This window comes from Camellia sinensis, chromosome 12, assembly GCF_055761805.1.
Source record: "Camellia sinensis isolate YWXY chromosome 12, ASM5576180v1, whole genome shotgun sequence".
Classification (NCBI taxonomy): Eukaryota; Viridiplantae; Streptophyta; class Magnoliopsida; order Ericales; family Theaceae; genus Camellia; species Camellia sinensis.
The window spans coordinates 113,965,915-113,984,168 of record NC_138972.1 but is presented as its reverse complement, the minus strand read 5'-3'; the positions used below and the strand labels follow the sequence as shown (position 1 = coordinate 113,984,168).

The 18,254-nt window shown below is 34.7% G+C and overlaps 1 protein-coding gene and 2 non-coding genes across 3 annotated transcripts; all 3 read left to right on the top strand.

Moving 5' to 3' along the window:
* The first annotated feature begins 6,477 nt into the window (after positions 1-6,477).
* Positions 6,478-9,657, top strand: LOC114276392 (zinc finger protein GAI-ASSOCIATED FACTOR 1). Its single transcript, XM_028218186.2, has 3 exons — positions 6,478-6,984; positions 7,551-7,947; positions 8,313-9,657. Exons 1-3 carry the CDS (start codon positions 6,771-6,773, stop codon positions 9,403-9,405), a joined length of 1,704 nt encoding a protein of 567 aa, XP_028073987.2. The 5' UTR covers positions 6,478-6,770; the 3' UTR covers positions 9,406-9,657.
* A 2,221-nt stretch (positions 9,658-11,878) lies between these two features.
* LOC114276404 (small nucleolar RNA R41) lies at positions 11,879-11,971 on the top strand. The gene has a single exon (XR_003634201.1). It is a non-coding gene; the product is annotated as a small nucleolar RNA R41 (small nucleolar RNA).
* A 76-nt stretch (positions 11,972-12,047) lies between these two features.
* Positions 12,048-12,128, top strand: LOC114276405 (small nucleolar RNA Z155). Its single transcript, XR_003634202.1, has one exon. It is a non-coding gene; the product is annotated as a small nucleolar RNA Z155 (small nucleolar RNA).
* The last annotated feature ends 6,126 nt before the right edge of the window (positions 12,129-18,254 follow it).

Here is an 18,254-nt window from a genome sequence, read left to right as displayed (position 1 = left end):
TTTTGAAATATGGTAGGGGAATGTCGGGGAATTTTCAAATTGGATTTTCAAATTTATTGTTTAGTTCTTAGGTGTTTTCAAAACGTTCCATATTTTTCTTTAGAAAGTATGAAATAAGCTTGGGGACTTTGTCCCACATTGGAAAGAAAGAAAAACATAGAGCACTTAATAAAGTGTTACATGGAATATTCCTTTGAATATGGTATTACGGGATGGATGCTAGTATGTATGCACTCACACCACAAGGATAGTGTTTCGCACCATCCGCGCACACACGTGGCGTAGGTAATGGGTTGTGTGGCGTTTGATACCGCACTTTGCACTTGGCATGGATGCATCGGCGTAAGGCGCCATGAGGGCACTTTCCTATTTACATCGGATAGGTTGAAGCGATAACGTGGATCCAACATGGCATGGGTGACGTGGAATACAATCAGCGTCCATTGGAGATGAGTCAGCCAACCAATCGAACGGTTACGTGTTCGATCTGGAGCGGTTTGATCATATCCATTGATTGGAAAATGCGCGTGATCGTGCGAATGAGATGGCACCCGATCAAGATCAGGTATGATCAGTCAATGCATTTGTTCAGTGTAGAAATGATCTGAATCATAGATCAACGATCCAATGGTTAGATCTGATCGGATACGATCAAGGGACAAGACCATTTGATCAGATGCATCAAGACCTATAAATAGGCTGCTAAATCATCCATTTCAATCCATCCCAAATTCAGAAAGCATTTTTTCAAATTCTCTCTCCCTCTTGATTTAGATTTTTCGATCAAGACTTTCTTAAGCGAGTTTCTGTTTTTCTTATTAGTAGTCAAATTTTGCAGACTTGATTATCAGTGTCTTGATTTTCTTAATTATATCAAGAGTGTTCTGATCTATTGTCATCAGTGCAGACGTCGGTAGACTTGATCTTTAGATCAAGCTTCATTGTATCTTGGAGGCTAATTTACTGTAACCGCTACACACCTTTTGGTGGGTGCAGCTGTTGTCTTTAAGAAAGCAACTAAGCAACGCGACTTGAAGCATTAAATTTATATTCTACATAGACAAGATCATCACCAAGTTTTAAAGATCTAAAGACCACTAATAGAAGCATTCAAGAAGATGAATTGTTCCAACAATAACAATATATATATTAAGAAGTATAAAAGACCTTGATAGATGTTCAATATATATATATAAGACCTTGATAAGATGGACTCATTCATGGTATTTACCTACATATGCAATTAAAGAACATATACAATAATTGTCAAAATCACTATAAAAAATCAATAAAATACATGTACTTGGTGGTTTTATATAGTAGTAGTTAAGACTACAAACGAGTCAAGTTTTGCTAACCTCGAACTCGACTCGTTTACTTATCAAGCTTGTTTATTGAGTTTGAGCTCGGCTCGAATAAGTAACTGGACTTGAACTCGGCTCGGCTCATTAATATTAATGAAACTCGAACTCAACTTGATAAGATTTTTTTAATATTATTTAATATATAAATAATATATTTATTATATAATTTAAATAAAAATAAACGAGCCGAATTTATTCGAGCTTGAGCTCGGCTCGTTAAGCCTATTCGTGAATAGTTCGGTTCATTTGCAGCCATAGTAACAGCGACTTGTCCATTACATAAGTGGGCCCATCACCAAGATTATGTTTGGTTGGAAGATTTATAAGAGAAATGAAAATGAAAAGGAAATGTAATCCCACTTTTGTTTGGTTATAATGGAAAACACAAGAGAAAAGAAAGTGAGATGAAAATACAATGGCGCTTTTTGTATTTTGGATTCACTTATGCTTTTTTATTTCTCTATTTCTCAACTCAACCAAACATAACTTGGAATTCGAATTCCATCAATACTTTCTCCTTCTTTTTTTTTTTTTTTTTTTTTTTTCCTATTTCCACGTCCCTTTTCATTTCCTTTATCAAATCTTAAAATCAAACACAGCCTCTCCTCATAGAGAAGCTTTACATTTTTATTTGCTTTTAGTATTTTCTACTTGGTAGAAATTTTTAAATTAAAATTAATAACATTTTATCTACGCACTACAAGAAAAAGCGTTTTTGGCAACTAAAACTTCATTTTTCGTCGCTGAAAGTAGTAGAATTGGCGACTAAAATGGAATTAGTCGCCAAAATTGAACACTTTTGCCGACTAAAAGAGTTTAGTCGCCGAATACAGGGGTTTTAGCGACTAAAAGGCAGTTTAGTCACCGAATGTAGGGGTTTTAGCGACTAAAGGTTGTTTAGTAGCCAAAAGTGACGGTTTTTAGCGACTAAAGGTTGTTTAGTAGCCAAAAGTGACGGTTTTTTGCGACTAAAATAATTTAGTAGCCAAAAGTGATGGTTTTGGCGACCAAAAAACATTTTCGTCGCCGATTATAGGTGTTTTGCCGACTAAAAACAGATTGGTCGCTGAAAATGAAGCTTTTTGGCTACAAAAAAAAAATTAGTAGCTAAAAACAGTCAATTGGCGACTAAAATTCACTTTAGTAGCCAAAAGGGGACGTTTTTGGCAACTAAAAACAGATTTAGTCACCAAAACTGCTTATTTTTAATTTGAACTTATTTTTTTAGCGACAAAAAATTAATTAGTAGCCCAAAATAATAGAATTGGCGACTAAATAATGGATTTAGTCACCAAAAGTGGCCTAAATTTTTTTTTAATAAATAATTTATTTTTTACATAAATTATATTTGAATAAAAATAATTATATTTATATATGTAGTTTTGTATTAATACCGGTCAATATACTATATAAATAATATATATTGCATATATATTCATGTGATGTTGAAGTGGCATAGTGGAGGGAGTGTGTTGCTAAAGGTGTTGGCGGTTCGAATGTGGGAGAGGTTGGCGGTTTGAATCTCATAAAAAGTAAAGAAATTGGTTTTTTTTTTTCGCGGAAGGACCTTTGGCGACGAAAATTTTAGTCGCCAATAGTGTTTATTTTGGGCGACTAAACCGTTTAGTCGGCGATTCATGGACTATTGGCGACTAAAAGATTAGTCACCAAATGTGTGATTTTAAAAAGTGTAAATCACTATTGGCGACTAAAAAGTTGGTCGCTAAAGAGCTATTTTTTGCCGACTAAAAAAATTTTAGTCGCCAATACCTCCGACGGCCATATATACGCGACAAAAGAGGCGACTAAAAAAAATTAGTCGCTGAAAGTAAAAACTTGACTTTTGGCGACTAAAACGGACTTTTGGCGACTAAAAATTTAGTCGTCAAAAATGCTTTTTCTTGTAGTGATGATTGATTATTTTATAAGAAACATTAAGTGGATTAGCCATTATATTAATTGTAAAGGATAGATTAGGGAAAAAAATGAATATGAAAAAACTTAAATGAATTGTATTCGAAATTTTGAATTTGTGAATGAAACATAATGGGAAAGAAAAAGTGTATGAAAATTCGTAGTTGAAAGTTTCAAACACAACATAATTTTTCATCTCAAAAAACAAGATTACAAAAATTATTAAAAAAAAAAAATCACTATATAAAATAGGAAAAATTATAATTCAGTGTAGATTTAGAAAAAAAATTACACATCTAAAATAAACCTTATAAATATTAACAATTAAAATGTTAAAAATTTTCATATATCTATAAATATTTTTTGAAAAATCAACTAAATTATAATTTTCCCTATAAAATATGACCTCATTTAAAATTTTCATTTTAGAGCCCTCATAAAATTTTGATATTCAGTAATTTCTTTCGGTCTTCCTAATGGTTCTTAGCTGTATGAAACAAAAATACATTTAAAAAAAAAAAAAAGAACTTACATGTAGGTCTTAATAGATAGATTTATTATTCAATAGATTCTATGATAATTAATGATATTTTTCATCAAATACTACTAAAAAAAGTCACTAATTGTTAATTTTCAACGGCAATTCACTAATTTTTAACAGCAATTTAAAAAATTCGCTACAAAAAAAGTCACTAATTGTAGGTTTTAACGACAATTTATAAAAATTGTAACAAAAAAAAATACTAATTGCCAATTTTTAGCAACATATACAAAAAAAAATAGTCACAAAATTATTTTTAGTGACTATTTTTTGAGATTTATTTTCAATAAGGCTTTATAAGAATTAAGTTCAATTATTAAAACCTATTAGACCATCTCCAACCGTGTATTAAACTTATCATCAAATTCAAATTTGATGAAAATGATTCATTTTTCAGCTCCAACGATTTCATCAAATCAGTATCAAATCGAGAATATCAAAAATGTTTCACCAAATAGAGGACATCTGGAAGCTTTCAGCATTTCACTATTTGGTGCTGTTAATTTTGCAGAACCGAACGACCAACTGGATGTCCAGCCGAATTTCCCCGTGGTCATCCGTTTACTTGAAAAATTTCAACAGCAAAACATACTCTCGGAATCGATGGATTACTCTTGTCAGTCAACCAGTCGAACTTCTACCCTGTCATTCTCCCGAAGCAAAAAATGCTCCGTTGGAGTTAGGGGTGTAATTTTGGCCCGTGGCCCGCGGGCGCCCCGAAGCCTGCCCGGGCCCGAGGTGGGCCCAGTTCGTTAAAGCCCGTTTAGGACTGGGCTTGGGCCATCGCTTTGAAGCCCGGCCTATCGGCCGGCTCAAGGTTTGCCCAAAAGTCCGGTCCACCCGAGGCCCAGTGTTATTTTTAATAGAAAATAATAAAATTTTGGTGAAAAAAATTTAAGAAAATTTAAAAAAATTGTTTAGTCCTGCCCAAAGCCCCAGCCTAAGGGCCCGGCCCACTGACCTGCCCAAAGCCCGAATACCCTAGGCCTGGGCTTGTGCCCCAGATGGGCCAGGCCGGGCTAAAATTACATCCCTAGTTGGAGTGCTGGATATCAGATGAAATTTTTATTTAAATTTAGGCCTCGTTTGAGAATAAGATATTTTAGTAACTTTTTGAATTTTTAGCTAAAATATGAGATAAAAAAAAATTAGTATGTTTGGGCTAACTTTTTAATTTTTTACGAAAAGATGTGCAATAAGTAGAAAAAAAATAAATCTTTAACTTTTTGGTATAAATTGTTAATTTTTTTTATTTTTTTAATAATTTTTTGACTTTTAAATTAAAAAATAATATTACCAAATGAAGCCTTAATGAAATAAATGATCCACCGCTAAAAATGTTCTTAATAATTTAAAAAAATAAAATAGAAAACAAAATTAGACTGATTGGAAAGCAACATAATATTTGAAAAATAAAATATAGAACCATTTTCAACTTTAATAAATGCATATTATTGTTTGTTGAAATATTTTATGACATGACATTTTAGGGTTTTATTTTATTTAATAAGATGGCCCACAATCGTGTTCATTCATTTCACCATAACCTTCGTAGGTCACATCATTGAGACCCTGGATGGATTTATATTGACTTAAGGTCTTTGCATATGCAAAAAAAATGAACACAAGATTCACAATATATTCTGTGGGTCTAGTTTTAATTTTTCGAATTTAAATTTTCAGAAATTAATTTATTTTATTTTATTTTCTATGTTTTTTTATTTTTGATGATTATTTTTAAAATTTTAAGTAATTTTTTTTTTAGATACACCTTATTTAAATGTATCTAAATAATAAAATATTTATAAAAAATATTTTAAAATTTTAATAAATATACGAAAATATGAAAAATACACTGAATTTTCATATTTTGTTTGTATTTTTAGTATTTAGTTAATTTTTTAAAAAAATTCACAAATATTATATTTTTTAAGTGTGTTTATATTAAGTGTATTAAAAAAATTAAAAAGAAATACTTAAAATATTTTTTAAAAAATCAATAAATATATATATATATATATATATATGAAAATTAAAAAAATAAAATTTTCTAAACAGTAACTTTTGAAAATAAAAACCTAAACACAGTGATTGTTGTTTTACTTTCCTTTTCCCCACATCAGTTTTCTCGTTGTTTCTCAACAATCAAACATAAGTTGCGCTAGACAGATAAGAAAGTTTTACATGAGAAACAACTTTATAGCTATTTTTTACAAGGGGTTTTTTTTTCCCTTTATAGCTATTTTTTTTGTAGTACAGAAATTTTTTTAAATATCTGCAACCACTTGTAAAATATAGCAATAGTCAAATTCAAGACATCTAAATTTGTAACTTATTTCAAAGTTGAGCTAAACAAATAACATTTACACCAATTTTTAAATGAAGGTTTTAAGCAAATGAATTAGTACACACTGTACTACACAGCATCAAAGTTATTATCTTCCTTGAAGCTAGAGAGCCTTTCACCAAAAGGGTGTTGCATGCATGTAATAAAGAAATGGCAAAGGGTTTTTGTGTTTTTTGTGGGGAGGAGGGATTGTTAAGGGTTAGGGTAACACTAATACTACATATTCAAATTTTATTCAAAAATATTAATGTGTTGTTTAAATTTATTATGTACATGGATCCCACAACATATCAATTAAATCACTATATATATATATATATATTATATAAGCCAAATAAAACCAAGCCAAATAAAACCAAGTTCATGGGCACTTCTTATGGCAGCAATAGCTCTCAAATATAGAGAAGAATTCCCTGGTTTTTGTCTTCCTCTAGAGAGAGCAACAAATTCCTAGCTTTGTGTTCACCTAAAAACAAGCCCTCCCTTTTAGAGTGCACCAACAACAAGAAAGAGAAAGAAAGAAACAACACAGTTTTGGAAAAGCAAAGAAAGGACAGAAAACACAAACTTCCTATAACTATCTCCATACAATCTCTTTTCTAATATGTCAAATAATACAGGTGATGATGGAAGCTTTTCTTCAGGCAATACTGGGGAAGAAGTCCAACGGCTTCAAGAAAATAAGATACAAAACCACTTCCAAGGCTCAAGTTCAGGACCATCCACCGCCGCTGCAGCAAATATCAATGGCTCATCTACCCAACCGCAACCACAAGAACCACCAGTTAAGAAGAAAAGAAATCTACCGGGAACTCCAGGCAATTTCAAACCACCCCATCAACCTCAATTATACATGTTTTCTAATACTTATCGTCACTTTTTTTTTTTTTTTTTTTTTAACACAAAAGATAGTACAATTTTCATTCATAATGGTTAATATAGTTTAAACTTTATCGAATTTGTGCATGCTTCACCCGTGAGAGTACTCAAGCACCAACCATACATAAAGAAACTCTATTATTATTTTTGATTTTGGAAAGAAAGATCATTGTCTTGCTAAGGGTTCAATAATTGCTTGGAGATTACAATAATTGCTTGGGACTATTCTTAATTACACTTCTTTTTTTTTTTTTTAATTTAATTTCTTTCTTGTTTGTGACTGTACTGGGCTGGGGTCTCATGGATTTACTGTTCATGAAATTTGCTAGATTTTGAGTTTTGATTGTGTTTTTCACTCTCTTCCCTTTTTTTCGTTTTTTTTTCCCTCTCTTCCCTTATTAGACAATATCTTCTTGTATTCATGACTCTTTAAAAGCATGACACCATTTGAATTTTTTTCAAGGTAAATCTTTTTAGCTAATTAAATTTTTTATTTTTTATGTAGATCCAACCGCAGAAGTTGTTGCTCTGTCACCAACAACACTTATGGCGACAAACCGATTTGTGTGTGAAATTTGCAACAAGGGGTTCCAAAGGGACCAAAACCTCCAACTCCACCGGAGAGGTCATAATCTTCCATGGAAACTGAGGCAAAGAACAAGCACTGAGGTGAGGAAAAGAGTATACATATGCCCAGAGCCAACATGTGTTCACCACAACCCAGCTCGTGCATTAGGTGATCTTACCGGCATCAAGAAGCATTTTAGCAGGAAACATGGAGAGAAGAAATGGAAATGTGACAAGTGTTCTAAGAAATATGCAGTGCAATCTGATTGGAAGGCTCATCAAAAAACTTGTGGCACTAGGGAATACAAATGTGATTGTGGAACAATCTTCTCCAGGTCTGGTGGCTTCAATTCAACGACCCAAATTCTTATTATTTATTAAGATCTTTAAAAGATTTTAAATAGCAATAGTGGGAGATGAATTAGTATCAGTTGCGGTATAACAGCATCGAGAATATTGAGCAATGTTTCAAGAATTGAGAAGCGTGGCTTTGAATTCTCTTAAAATCATCAATCTCAAAAAATTGGCTATGAAGCGATATGTATCACGAACTAGCAGATACGCGTGCAATTTTTATTCCCATTGAAATTCTGAAATTTATCAGGAGTCTAAAAAACCAATATGTAACTGTCAATATGGTACAATCCATAATTAAGCATAATGAAAATTGAACTAATTCATTGTCTTTGCCATTGTGCAGGAGAGATAGCTTTATCACTCATAGAGCTTTCTGTGATGCATTAGCTGAAGAAAACAACAAAGTAAACCAAGGAGGAATAATTCCCAGCATGGGATCAAACATACCAGGCCAAATGCCTGACCTCATGGCTTCAATGCCCATAGATAGCAACACCAACACATCTGTGGGAATATCAGAATTCAACAACTATGATCCCAAAAACCCACTCAAATCCCTCCCTCAAGAACTCATGCCATTTAAAACCATGAACATGGCAGGTGGCATGTTTTCAACCAGTTCAGGTTCACTATTTGGCAGTCCAAGAAACATTTCTTCATCTTCTTCTAGCCTTCAACTCAGTCCAAATAGCCCATCAGGCATCAACTATTTCCAAGATAGCAAAACTGGCAGCCAACTTTCTGGGTCGGCTCACATGTCCGCTACCGCCTTGTTGCAAAAAGCAGCCCAAATGGGTGCAACAGCAAGCAATAGCATCAACTCACCCATGATGCAAAAGGGCTTTGTTAGTAGCATGGCTGGTCCTGATCAGCTCTCAGGCATGAGAGCAATTCAGCAACATGACAACTCATTTGAACGCTTCCAAACACAGTCTGATCAGTCCACTTTAGTAGGGATCAATGGTGGAGGATTCACCAACCCACTCCTTCAAAAAAGCCCACAAGAAATCTCTCAATTGTTCGAGTCTGGAACTGGTAGCTCAGCTATGAGTGACATGGGAGGGTTTGGTGGAATGTTCAACATGGGAGGTGGAGACCAAAGCCAAGGGTTTGTGAAGAATATGGAAACTGAGGCTAGTAATAGTTCTAATCTGATGCAGGGAAGATCTCCGATGCCCACGGGTCGGAGTTTGACAGGAATGTCGAGGTTTGGAGGGAATGGCAGCGGTAACAACGATATGATGACAGTTGATTTCTTGGGAATTGGAGGTTCGAGGCCTCCGAATTTCCATGAACAACAACAGAGGCAACAACAGCAACAACAAAGATTGGAAATGGAAGCATTGAGTCAACAGAGAATGCAAGTAATGAATCCTTTCCAACAACATCTCTCGCAAGGCGAACCAACCATGGAAAAGTCCATATGGGATGTCTGAGAGCAGGGATGTTTTTCCACTCAATAGAAGGATGACAGAGTCTAGGAACATAGAAATCAAACATAGAACTGATTTGTGGTGAGAAACTTGGTCTAAGCTCTTCTAGAAACACTGAAATTGAACACGGAACTGGATTGTGTTCGATTTTTTGTTTAGTTATTGTGTCCAATTCTATGGAACTGGATTGTGTTCGATTCTGTATTCAATTATTATGTCCAATTCTATATTGGGTTGTTGTGTTCCTATAAGAAATTAGACCAAATTTCTTACTACAAATTGCAAATCAAGATGGTAAGAAACTAGCTAGACAACCATATAGACATGAAGGGCATTGAAGCCTAGAAGTTAAAGTGAACTGACCTTCATGATCTAAGTAGATAGATCTTTATATAATCTTTGAATAAGCTAATTTAATTAGCAAGAGTCATCGGTCTTGTGACAAAGCACAAGCACCAAACTCTTAGAGGTTAGACAAACTCACTACCTGAGTTTGAACCTTGGTATAAGCCACATTTTAATTCAGAGATTTTTTAAGGATTTTAATTTGTCATAAAAAAAAATAAAAAAAATAAAAAAGTAAAAGTGAAGGAAACTGTCCTTCATAGTGTTTGAATGTTAATGCTCATAAGAGTGCACTTTGAAGTAATTCCCATGAAGAATGACTTTATTTTCTAATGGGATAGAATGTGTTGTGTGAATAATTAACAAATGATATGAACTTGTTTTTCAAGTGAGTAATTTTTTTTAATCGGCGAAAGTTAATTATTGGTTGTTAGATTAGTATTTTGAGAGAATTGAAAGTCACACCTATATATCTTGCAAGAAAATCTTACATACCCTCTTATTACATTTCTAACACTATGTTTTGTTGGAGGATTTGGAGAGGATTTGGGGGGAAAAAAAGGAAAAATGTGTATGAAATTAGATGAAATATAAGTATATTTTAATCACATTTCACCTACTTTTTCCATTTCACTTTACAAATTCCTCCTCAAATCTCCCAACTAAAACACAGCGTAAAAGTGAAATCCAAAATCTTCCCCTTAGAAAAGACTTGGTGGCCAAAGGCTAGCCAACTAGGCTAGAGTGCCTTGGCTTTTTCAAGTGAGTAGTTACCGTAGATTATTGAGTAATGGCAATGTATTTGGGTATCATGTGACGTTATATGACAATATTTGTGTAGGATGATTCGTCAATTATATCATTCATGCAAAAATTTATGTTGATCCAACATTGATAGTCACGTGATCTAATTACATTTGTGTCAACTTTAAGTATAAATTTAAAAATAAACTACTAATACAAATGCGATCTAATCAAATAGTTATCAATATGATAGCAATGTAAATTTTTTTATTTTTTTATAAGAATGACATACTTGACAAGTCACACATTAAAATTCATTTTAATTGTGATCAATGAATTTGAACCACGCATTTCTTTTGTACATTTTCTTATAAAAAAAAAATTTCCTGTGCGCGCGATTTGCCAACTGCTAATAAGACAATGACCATGTTTAGTGGAGGTAATTGAAACAACTTATAATTTTTATTTATTTATCTGTTTTAAAGTATGCGTTGGAGTATTTAGTGAAATCGCTGTTTATTTTATAACTTACAAGTCAATAATAACGAAAATGTGTTTTAAAAAAAACTAATTATCTTGAAAAATGTGTACTTTTTGTCTTTTATTTTTCAACAATGATTCATCCCCCCTTTTCCTCTCACCCCCTTTGACCCCCTCTCTCTCTCATTGGTTACATTTTCTTTTTCTTTTTCTTTTTTTTTCCTGCTCCTCCAATCACCACCCGCCACGTGGCAAAGGGGGGTGAGGGGGTGACCCCCAAAATGGGGTCCCAAGCATTATTCTTTATTTTTTTTAAATTCAATCTTGCTGGAGACCCCCAAGTGGGGGTCGCACCCCCAGTGAGGTGGCGAGCCCCCACTGGCTGAAACTCAAAAAAAAAAATAAAATAAAATAAAATAATTTTTTTTTATCCAATCACGGCACGCCACCTCACTGGGGTCGACCCCAGTGGGGTCCGAAACATTTTTCTTTTAAATTATCAACTATTGCACCAAACAAGCCCAATGGGCCTGTGATCTCACCCATGTAAAGACAACCACTGTGGGTCCAAGGATTCTGATGTAATCGGCCCTTATTGGGCCTGGGTTCTCCAGGTTAGTTCCTCTAGGGCTTCGGCCCACAATTGCACCCCTAAAACCAAAAAAAAAAAGTTTCTAGTGCTCCGACGAACATAAAGGGAAACCCTAACCCATGTCTCTCTCTCTATATATATAGACACAGAGAGAGAACCAGAACTATCTTCTTCTCTGGCTCTCCGCCGACTGGTCCTCTCTCCCTCTCTCTCTCTCTGTGTTCGAATAGTTTGTTTTAGTGATTGTTTTTGGTGTTTTGTGATTGTTTTTGGAGTTTTCTTTGATTTCGGAGATAGATTTGGTGAATTATAGTAGTAGAGGCGGTGATGATCAGAACTACCTATTTTCTGAGTGAAAAATTTTCACTTTATGATTATAAATCACCAATGGATCCTTCTGAGCCTCTCACTGTAATTTTATCCTTTCTTTTTTCCTTTTTTTTGAATTTCTATGAAGTTTGTTTTTGAAATTTATTGGTTGAGCTATTGATATGATGATAATCGATTCGGAAAACATGATGTCGAGTAAAGTAAATCTTTCCAGACTACAATTATCTGATCAATGGTTGTTGCTTCTCAGAAATTTTTTTTTTTTTAAAAACAAAATTAGAAATGAATTTGGTAAAAACAATAAAACATTTGTTAGTTTTCTTATTTTATTCTTAAGTGGGCAAGAAATAATTTATGAAAATGTAAATTTATTTTTTTTATATTTATTTTTTAAAATTAAATTTTATTTTTCAAAAATTCTGAAAATAATTTATTAAAATCAAACCAGTCTTGGCCTCGATTTTCCATAAGCTTTTATTTTTTATTTTGAGAATCTGTGGACTCATTTACAAGCCAATCAGAATGCAATACTAGACTAATAGAGAGAAAATTTAAAAACGTTGAAAAAATTATTGAACTATTTAATGGTAATAAAATAATAATGTATAAAAAATTATAGATTTTTAATTGTTTATACAAATTACCAATTGTTTACAAATTATTCTTGAGACAAACAATTATTGCCAGAGGATCTTTTGCCTTAATTAACATTTGTTTCATAAAATTTAAAATTTTAATCTTTTTATTAAAAAATATCTATAAGTAAATTTTAAAATAAAGATTGTCTGCGTTTGTCCTTTTAATATTATTGATCTATATATTGGTTTGTGAATTTTATGAATAATTTTATGGGCATTGACACTTACTGAAAATTTATGAGTGCAAGAGATGTTTAATATGATTGTATGTTATTCCTTCCGTTTCAAAATAAAATATTATTTTGGATATTTTTTTATTTTATTTTTTTTTGATAGTATATGGTTTTAGAAATATCAATTGTTATAACTTTTTTTTTTTTTTGATATTGTTAATGAATATAAAAGAAGGGCAAAATAATAAGTTCATATTATTTTATTTTTTAATTTTTGAAAATGAATTAATATTTTGAGACTTAATATTTTAGAATGGAGAGAGTATTACTGTTTATCTCATAATTTTGGATACATATTTTTTGATAAGAGTTTAATGTATTGATAATTATAATTATGAAAGAATTTAAAAAAGTGTAAGGTGGTGTTTGATAAAACTAAAAATTAAATGTTGAATTTTAAGGTGCCGTTTGGTAACACTTACGTTTTCAGTTTTCTGTTTATATTTACAAAAATTTTAAAAACTCAAATAAAAATTTGTTTGGTAAAATTTTTGATTTATAAATCAGTGGTCTCAGTTTATAAATTTGGCCAAAAAATGAAAACACAAAAAATGTGTTTCCATTTTGAGTTTTCAGTTTTTTTTTTTTATCACCCAACATTAGCCACCACCCGCCACCGTTTTCCACCATCGTCATCCGCCGCCACCACCCACCACCCACCCTCCACCACCACCACCTGCCGCCACCACTCACCGCCCACCACCCACCTGCCACCCACTTGCCATCACCACCCACCCCTCGCCATCACCACCACCACCACCACCTACATGTCATCCACCCGCTACCACCCACTACCTGCCACTACCATTCACCGCCCGCCACCACCACCCGCCACTTACTTGCCACCACCACTCACCACCCACTTGCCACCACCAGCTACCCACCACCACCGCCCACCTGCCACCCACTCGCCACCACCACCACCACCACCCACTCGCCACCCACTTGCCACCACCACCCACCACCACCACCACCCACTTTCTACCACTCGCCACCGTCACCCACCCACCCACTACCACCACCCCCCGCCACCCACCTGCCACCACCACCTACCACCACCGCCACCCACCATCCGCTACCCACCTACTATCACCACACACCACCCGCCGCTGCCACCACCACCGCCACCACCCACTCGTTACCACCCATCACCCGCCACCGTCACCCACCCACCCACCATCACCACCCACCATCCAACCGCCACCACCCACTACCACTTGCCATCCGTCACCCACCCGCCACCACCACCACCACCACCACCACCACCCACACCCACTCGCTACCACCTGCCACCGTCACCCACCCACCCGCCACCTACCCACCACCTACCACCACCTGCCATCCGCTACCCACCTGTCACCACCACCCACCACCCGCGCACCACCACCACCCGCCACCGTCACCGTCACCCACCCACCCACCCACCCCCCACCACCCACCGCCACCCACCGTCACCACTTTCCACCACCGTCTTCCGCCGCCACTTGCCACCACTTGCCATTTCTCACTCTTTTTTATATTTTTAAAATTTTTTAAACATTTTGTCAATTACCAAACGCGTTTTTAGTTTATGTTTTTCTAAAAATAAACAAAAAATAAACATAAACCAGTTTATAAAATTTTTGTAAATATAAACTGAAAACGTAAACGTTACCAAACACACCCTAAGTAAGTTATTTGATAAAAAAGTAAGTGCAGAATTATAAATAAGTTATTTGCTATGTGTAATATAAAATTTAAAATTTAATATTTTTAAGTTGTATATTTAAAATTTTATATTATGGTGGTGGTGGTGGTGGTGGTGGTGGTGGTGGTGGTGCCGATGGCATTTGGTGGTAGTAGCGGTGATAGTAGTAATAAAATGTTGGTGATGTTCATGACAATAGTGATGAAAGTGATGGTAGTGGTAGCGGTGGCGATGATGGCATGATGGCGGCTGTGGTGATAGCAGTAGTGGTGGCATAGTGTTGGTGATAGTAATAGCGGCAGTGGTAGTGGTAATATTGGTGGATACATGGTGGTGGTGGTGGTGGTGGTGGTAGTGGGAACAATGGTGATGGTGGTGGCGGTGGCATAGCTATAGTGGTGGCTATGGCATAATGATTGTGGTAGTAGTGGTGGTGGTAATGAGTTTTCATAATAATATATATTAATAACCAAATCAAACCAAACAAAGCCTTTAAGTCCCATCAAATAGGGTCGGTTACATAAATCTTTCTTCTCCACGCGGCCCTATCAAAGGTCATTTCATTAGTTAAATTAAGTAGATTCATATCTCTATTTATAACGTTAGCCAATGTTAATCTAGGCCTACCCTGTCCCCTAACACTTCCATCTACCATTACAGCATCGTATCTCTTTACTACTGCCTTTGTTAGTATCCGTTGAATATGACCAAATCATCTCAATCGATTTTCTCTCAACTTATCTTCTATCGGTGTTACTTCTATTCATTCCCGAATACACTCATTCATAATTCTGTCTTATCTAGTCTTACCACACATCCACCTTAGCATCCTCATCTTAGTCACACTCATCTTATCTACATGTTGTTTCTTGGGTGCCCAACACTCTCTCCCATACAACATTGTCCCATACAACATAGCTGGTCTAATAGATGTTCTATAGAACTTACCTTTTAGTCTAGTGGGTATTCGTTTATCGTACAATACCCGAACACACTTCTCCACTTACACCATCATGCCTTAATCTTATGCGCCATAACTGCATCAATCTCTCCCATTGTTGTGATAATCGACCCTAAATAATGAAAATGTTCACTCTTAGGCAGTTCTTGATTCTCAATCTTTACTTCTCCTCTGCTTTCATTGTTACTGTTACTAAATTTATACTTCATGTACTCTGTCTTAGTTCTGTTTATCCGGAATCCTTTAAATTCAAGAGTTGTTCTCCAAATCTCCAACTTTGTGTTAACCCCTTCTCTAGTCTCATCCACTGGCACAATATCGTCTGCAAAAAGCATACACCATGGCGCATCATCTTGAATATTTCTCGTCAACTCGTCCATAACTAAAGCAAAAAGATAAGGATTTAAGGTAGATCTTTGGTGTAACCCTACAGTGATAGGAAATTCATTTGTCTCTCCAGCTGACAATCTAATAATGGTCATCACCCCTTCATACATGTCTCTAATCACGTCAATGTAACCTTTTGTCATCCATTTCTTCTCTAACACCCATCATATTATATCTTGGGATACTTTATCATATGCTTTATCAAGGTCGATAAACACTATATGAATGTCTCTTTTCTTTTCTTTATACTTTTCTATTACTCTCCTCCAAAGATAAATCGCTTCTATTGTTGACTTACCAAGCATGAACCCAAATTGATTCTCTGGCACCTTTGTTATTTCTCGCAATCGGCGTTCCATCACCCTCTCCTACACTTTCATTATATGACACATTAGCTTAATTCCTCTATAATTGTTACAATTCTAGACATCACCTCTATTCTTATAGATTGGCACTAAAATACTCTTCCTCCACACATCTGACATGTTCCTAGTCAATAAAATTTTGCTAAACAACCTAGTTAACCAAGCAACACTTTTTTTACCCAAACACTTCCAAGCTTCAATAGGGATATCATCGGGTCCTAAAACCTTATTGGACTTCATTTTCTTAAGTGCAATCTCTGCTTCAAAATTCCTAATCTTGTGATAGAACCTATAGCCTTGGTTTATCATATTACTGGCTATTTCTTCCCCTATTGCCATACCTTCATGTTCCTTATTTAATAGTTTCTTAAAACAATTCTTCCATATTTCCTTAATCTCTTCATCATTTACCAATATCTTAGAATCTTCACTCTTGATACACTTTACTTGATTAAAATCTCTTGTTTTCCTCTCTCGTATCTTAGCAAATTTGTATACCATTTTCTCTCCCTCCTTACTATCTAATTTAGTGTATAGGTCATCATAAGCTTTCAACTTAATCTCTTTCACTACTTTCTTGACCTCCTTATTAACCAATCTATAGCTCTTAAGGTTTTCCTCAGTTCTATTATTCTGTTACTTTTTAAAGCACTCTTTTTTTGCCTTAACTACCGCTTGAACCTCTTCCCTCTACCACCAAGTTTCCCAAGAGTTAGGTCTCGTTCCTTTCTGTAACGCCCCCAAAATAAACCCATAATATACATAACATTGACATGCATTAATAAAAGAAAACCAACCGTTATTCTATTCATCAGAGTATTCTTATTAAAAAAAAAACATTACATGTAATATCAAATTAAATGCCTTACGGGCTAACATCTTTCCAAGCCAACACTTGGACACAAAATATGAGTGCTAACTCAAATACAAATAAAGCCCTAGGCTTGAATGTTTACATGTAATATCAAATAAATAAAGAACAACTAAACTAAACAGAGTCTTCAACTCCAATTCCTTCTAAGCTAAGTCCTTGGAGGTAGCTTATCACCTGAACCTGAAAATGATGTTCCCATAAAGGGTGAGCCACAGCCCAGTAGAAAAATACTAAACCAAATATAAGCATTGAATAAAGCTATAGCATTCAATAGATGGTTAACCAAGATAATCAATTGTGACTTAATACCGTCTCAAGACACTAATGTCTATGACATGTTTCAATTCCCATTATTATCAATATGGCTCAGAACCTGGCCAAACTTACAACAATGAACTATATATCACATTCACACTACTTCCAATATCAACAACATTAATGAGAATCAGGCTCATATTAAAACACTTCATACTTCCCGTTTGATACACATTTTAGTGTTGTATCAATAACATGTAAAACACTTCAATATAATAAGCACACATAATAGTGATGCTAATGGAGTCCATCCCCTATCTCCTCCCAAACAAAATTCCGATTTAGAGGTTCATCCCCTATCTTCCCCTAAACCGTGGAGTACATCCCCTATCTCCTCCCAAACAATATGCATATGCAATGCTCAATCAATACATGTATATTCTGTATTAATTCAATAGTCTAAATTTATGACTTAAACAATTTGATTAGTTTCAATTTTCCCTAATCCACATACAATGTCTACAACAAACACGACTATCCTCCACCGATAGCCCAAACAGTTATTTCTAGACTGGAAATAAATACATCAACAATTCAATAGGTGAGTGATTTAAATTATACAACTACACCATTTAATCAATGAATTCCTCAATTTCATGAATTTAACCAAATTTCCTAATTTCCTGAAATTAATTATACAAATTAATTCATTATTACAACTAGGGTTTTTCCTAAAATTACCAAAGTATTCCCAACATATCAAAATACCAAAACTTAGAACAAAACTTATAAGATGGAGTAGGAAATCCCTACCTTGAAGAAAATAACCCGAATGGAGAAGACGGATATGAAGACTCAAATTCCAAAGTGCTCCAAATCCTCTCTTTTTCAGATTAAAAGAAAGCTCTCGCGAAGCTCTACCTTTCTTTCAAAAAAAACTAGGGTAGAAGACCCCAAGGAA

What these genes read in the sequence shown, in the direction of transcription:
- LOC114276392 (XM_028218186.2), top strand. Translation starts at nt 6,771, where the DNA reads ATGTCAAATAATACAGGTGATGATGGAAGCTTTTCTTCAGGCAATACT. An exon ending in AAATCTACCGGGAACTCCAG is followed by an intron (nt 6,985 to 7,550) that starts GCAATTTCAAAC and finishes TTTTTTATGTAG; the next exon opens with ATCCAACCGCAGAAGTTGTT. An exon ending in TGTGGAACAATCTTCTCCAG is followed by an intron (nt 7,948 to 8,312) that starts GTCTGGTGGCTT and finishes GCCATTGTGCAG; the next exon opens with GAGAGATAGCTTTATCACTC.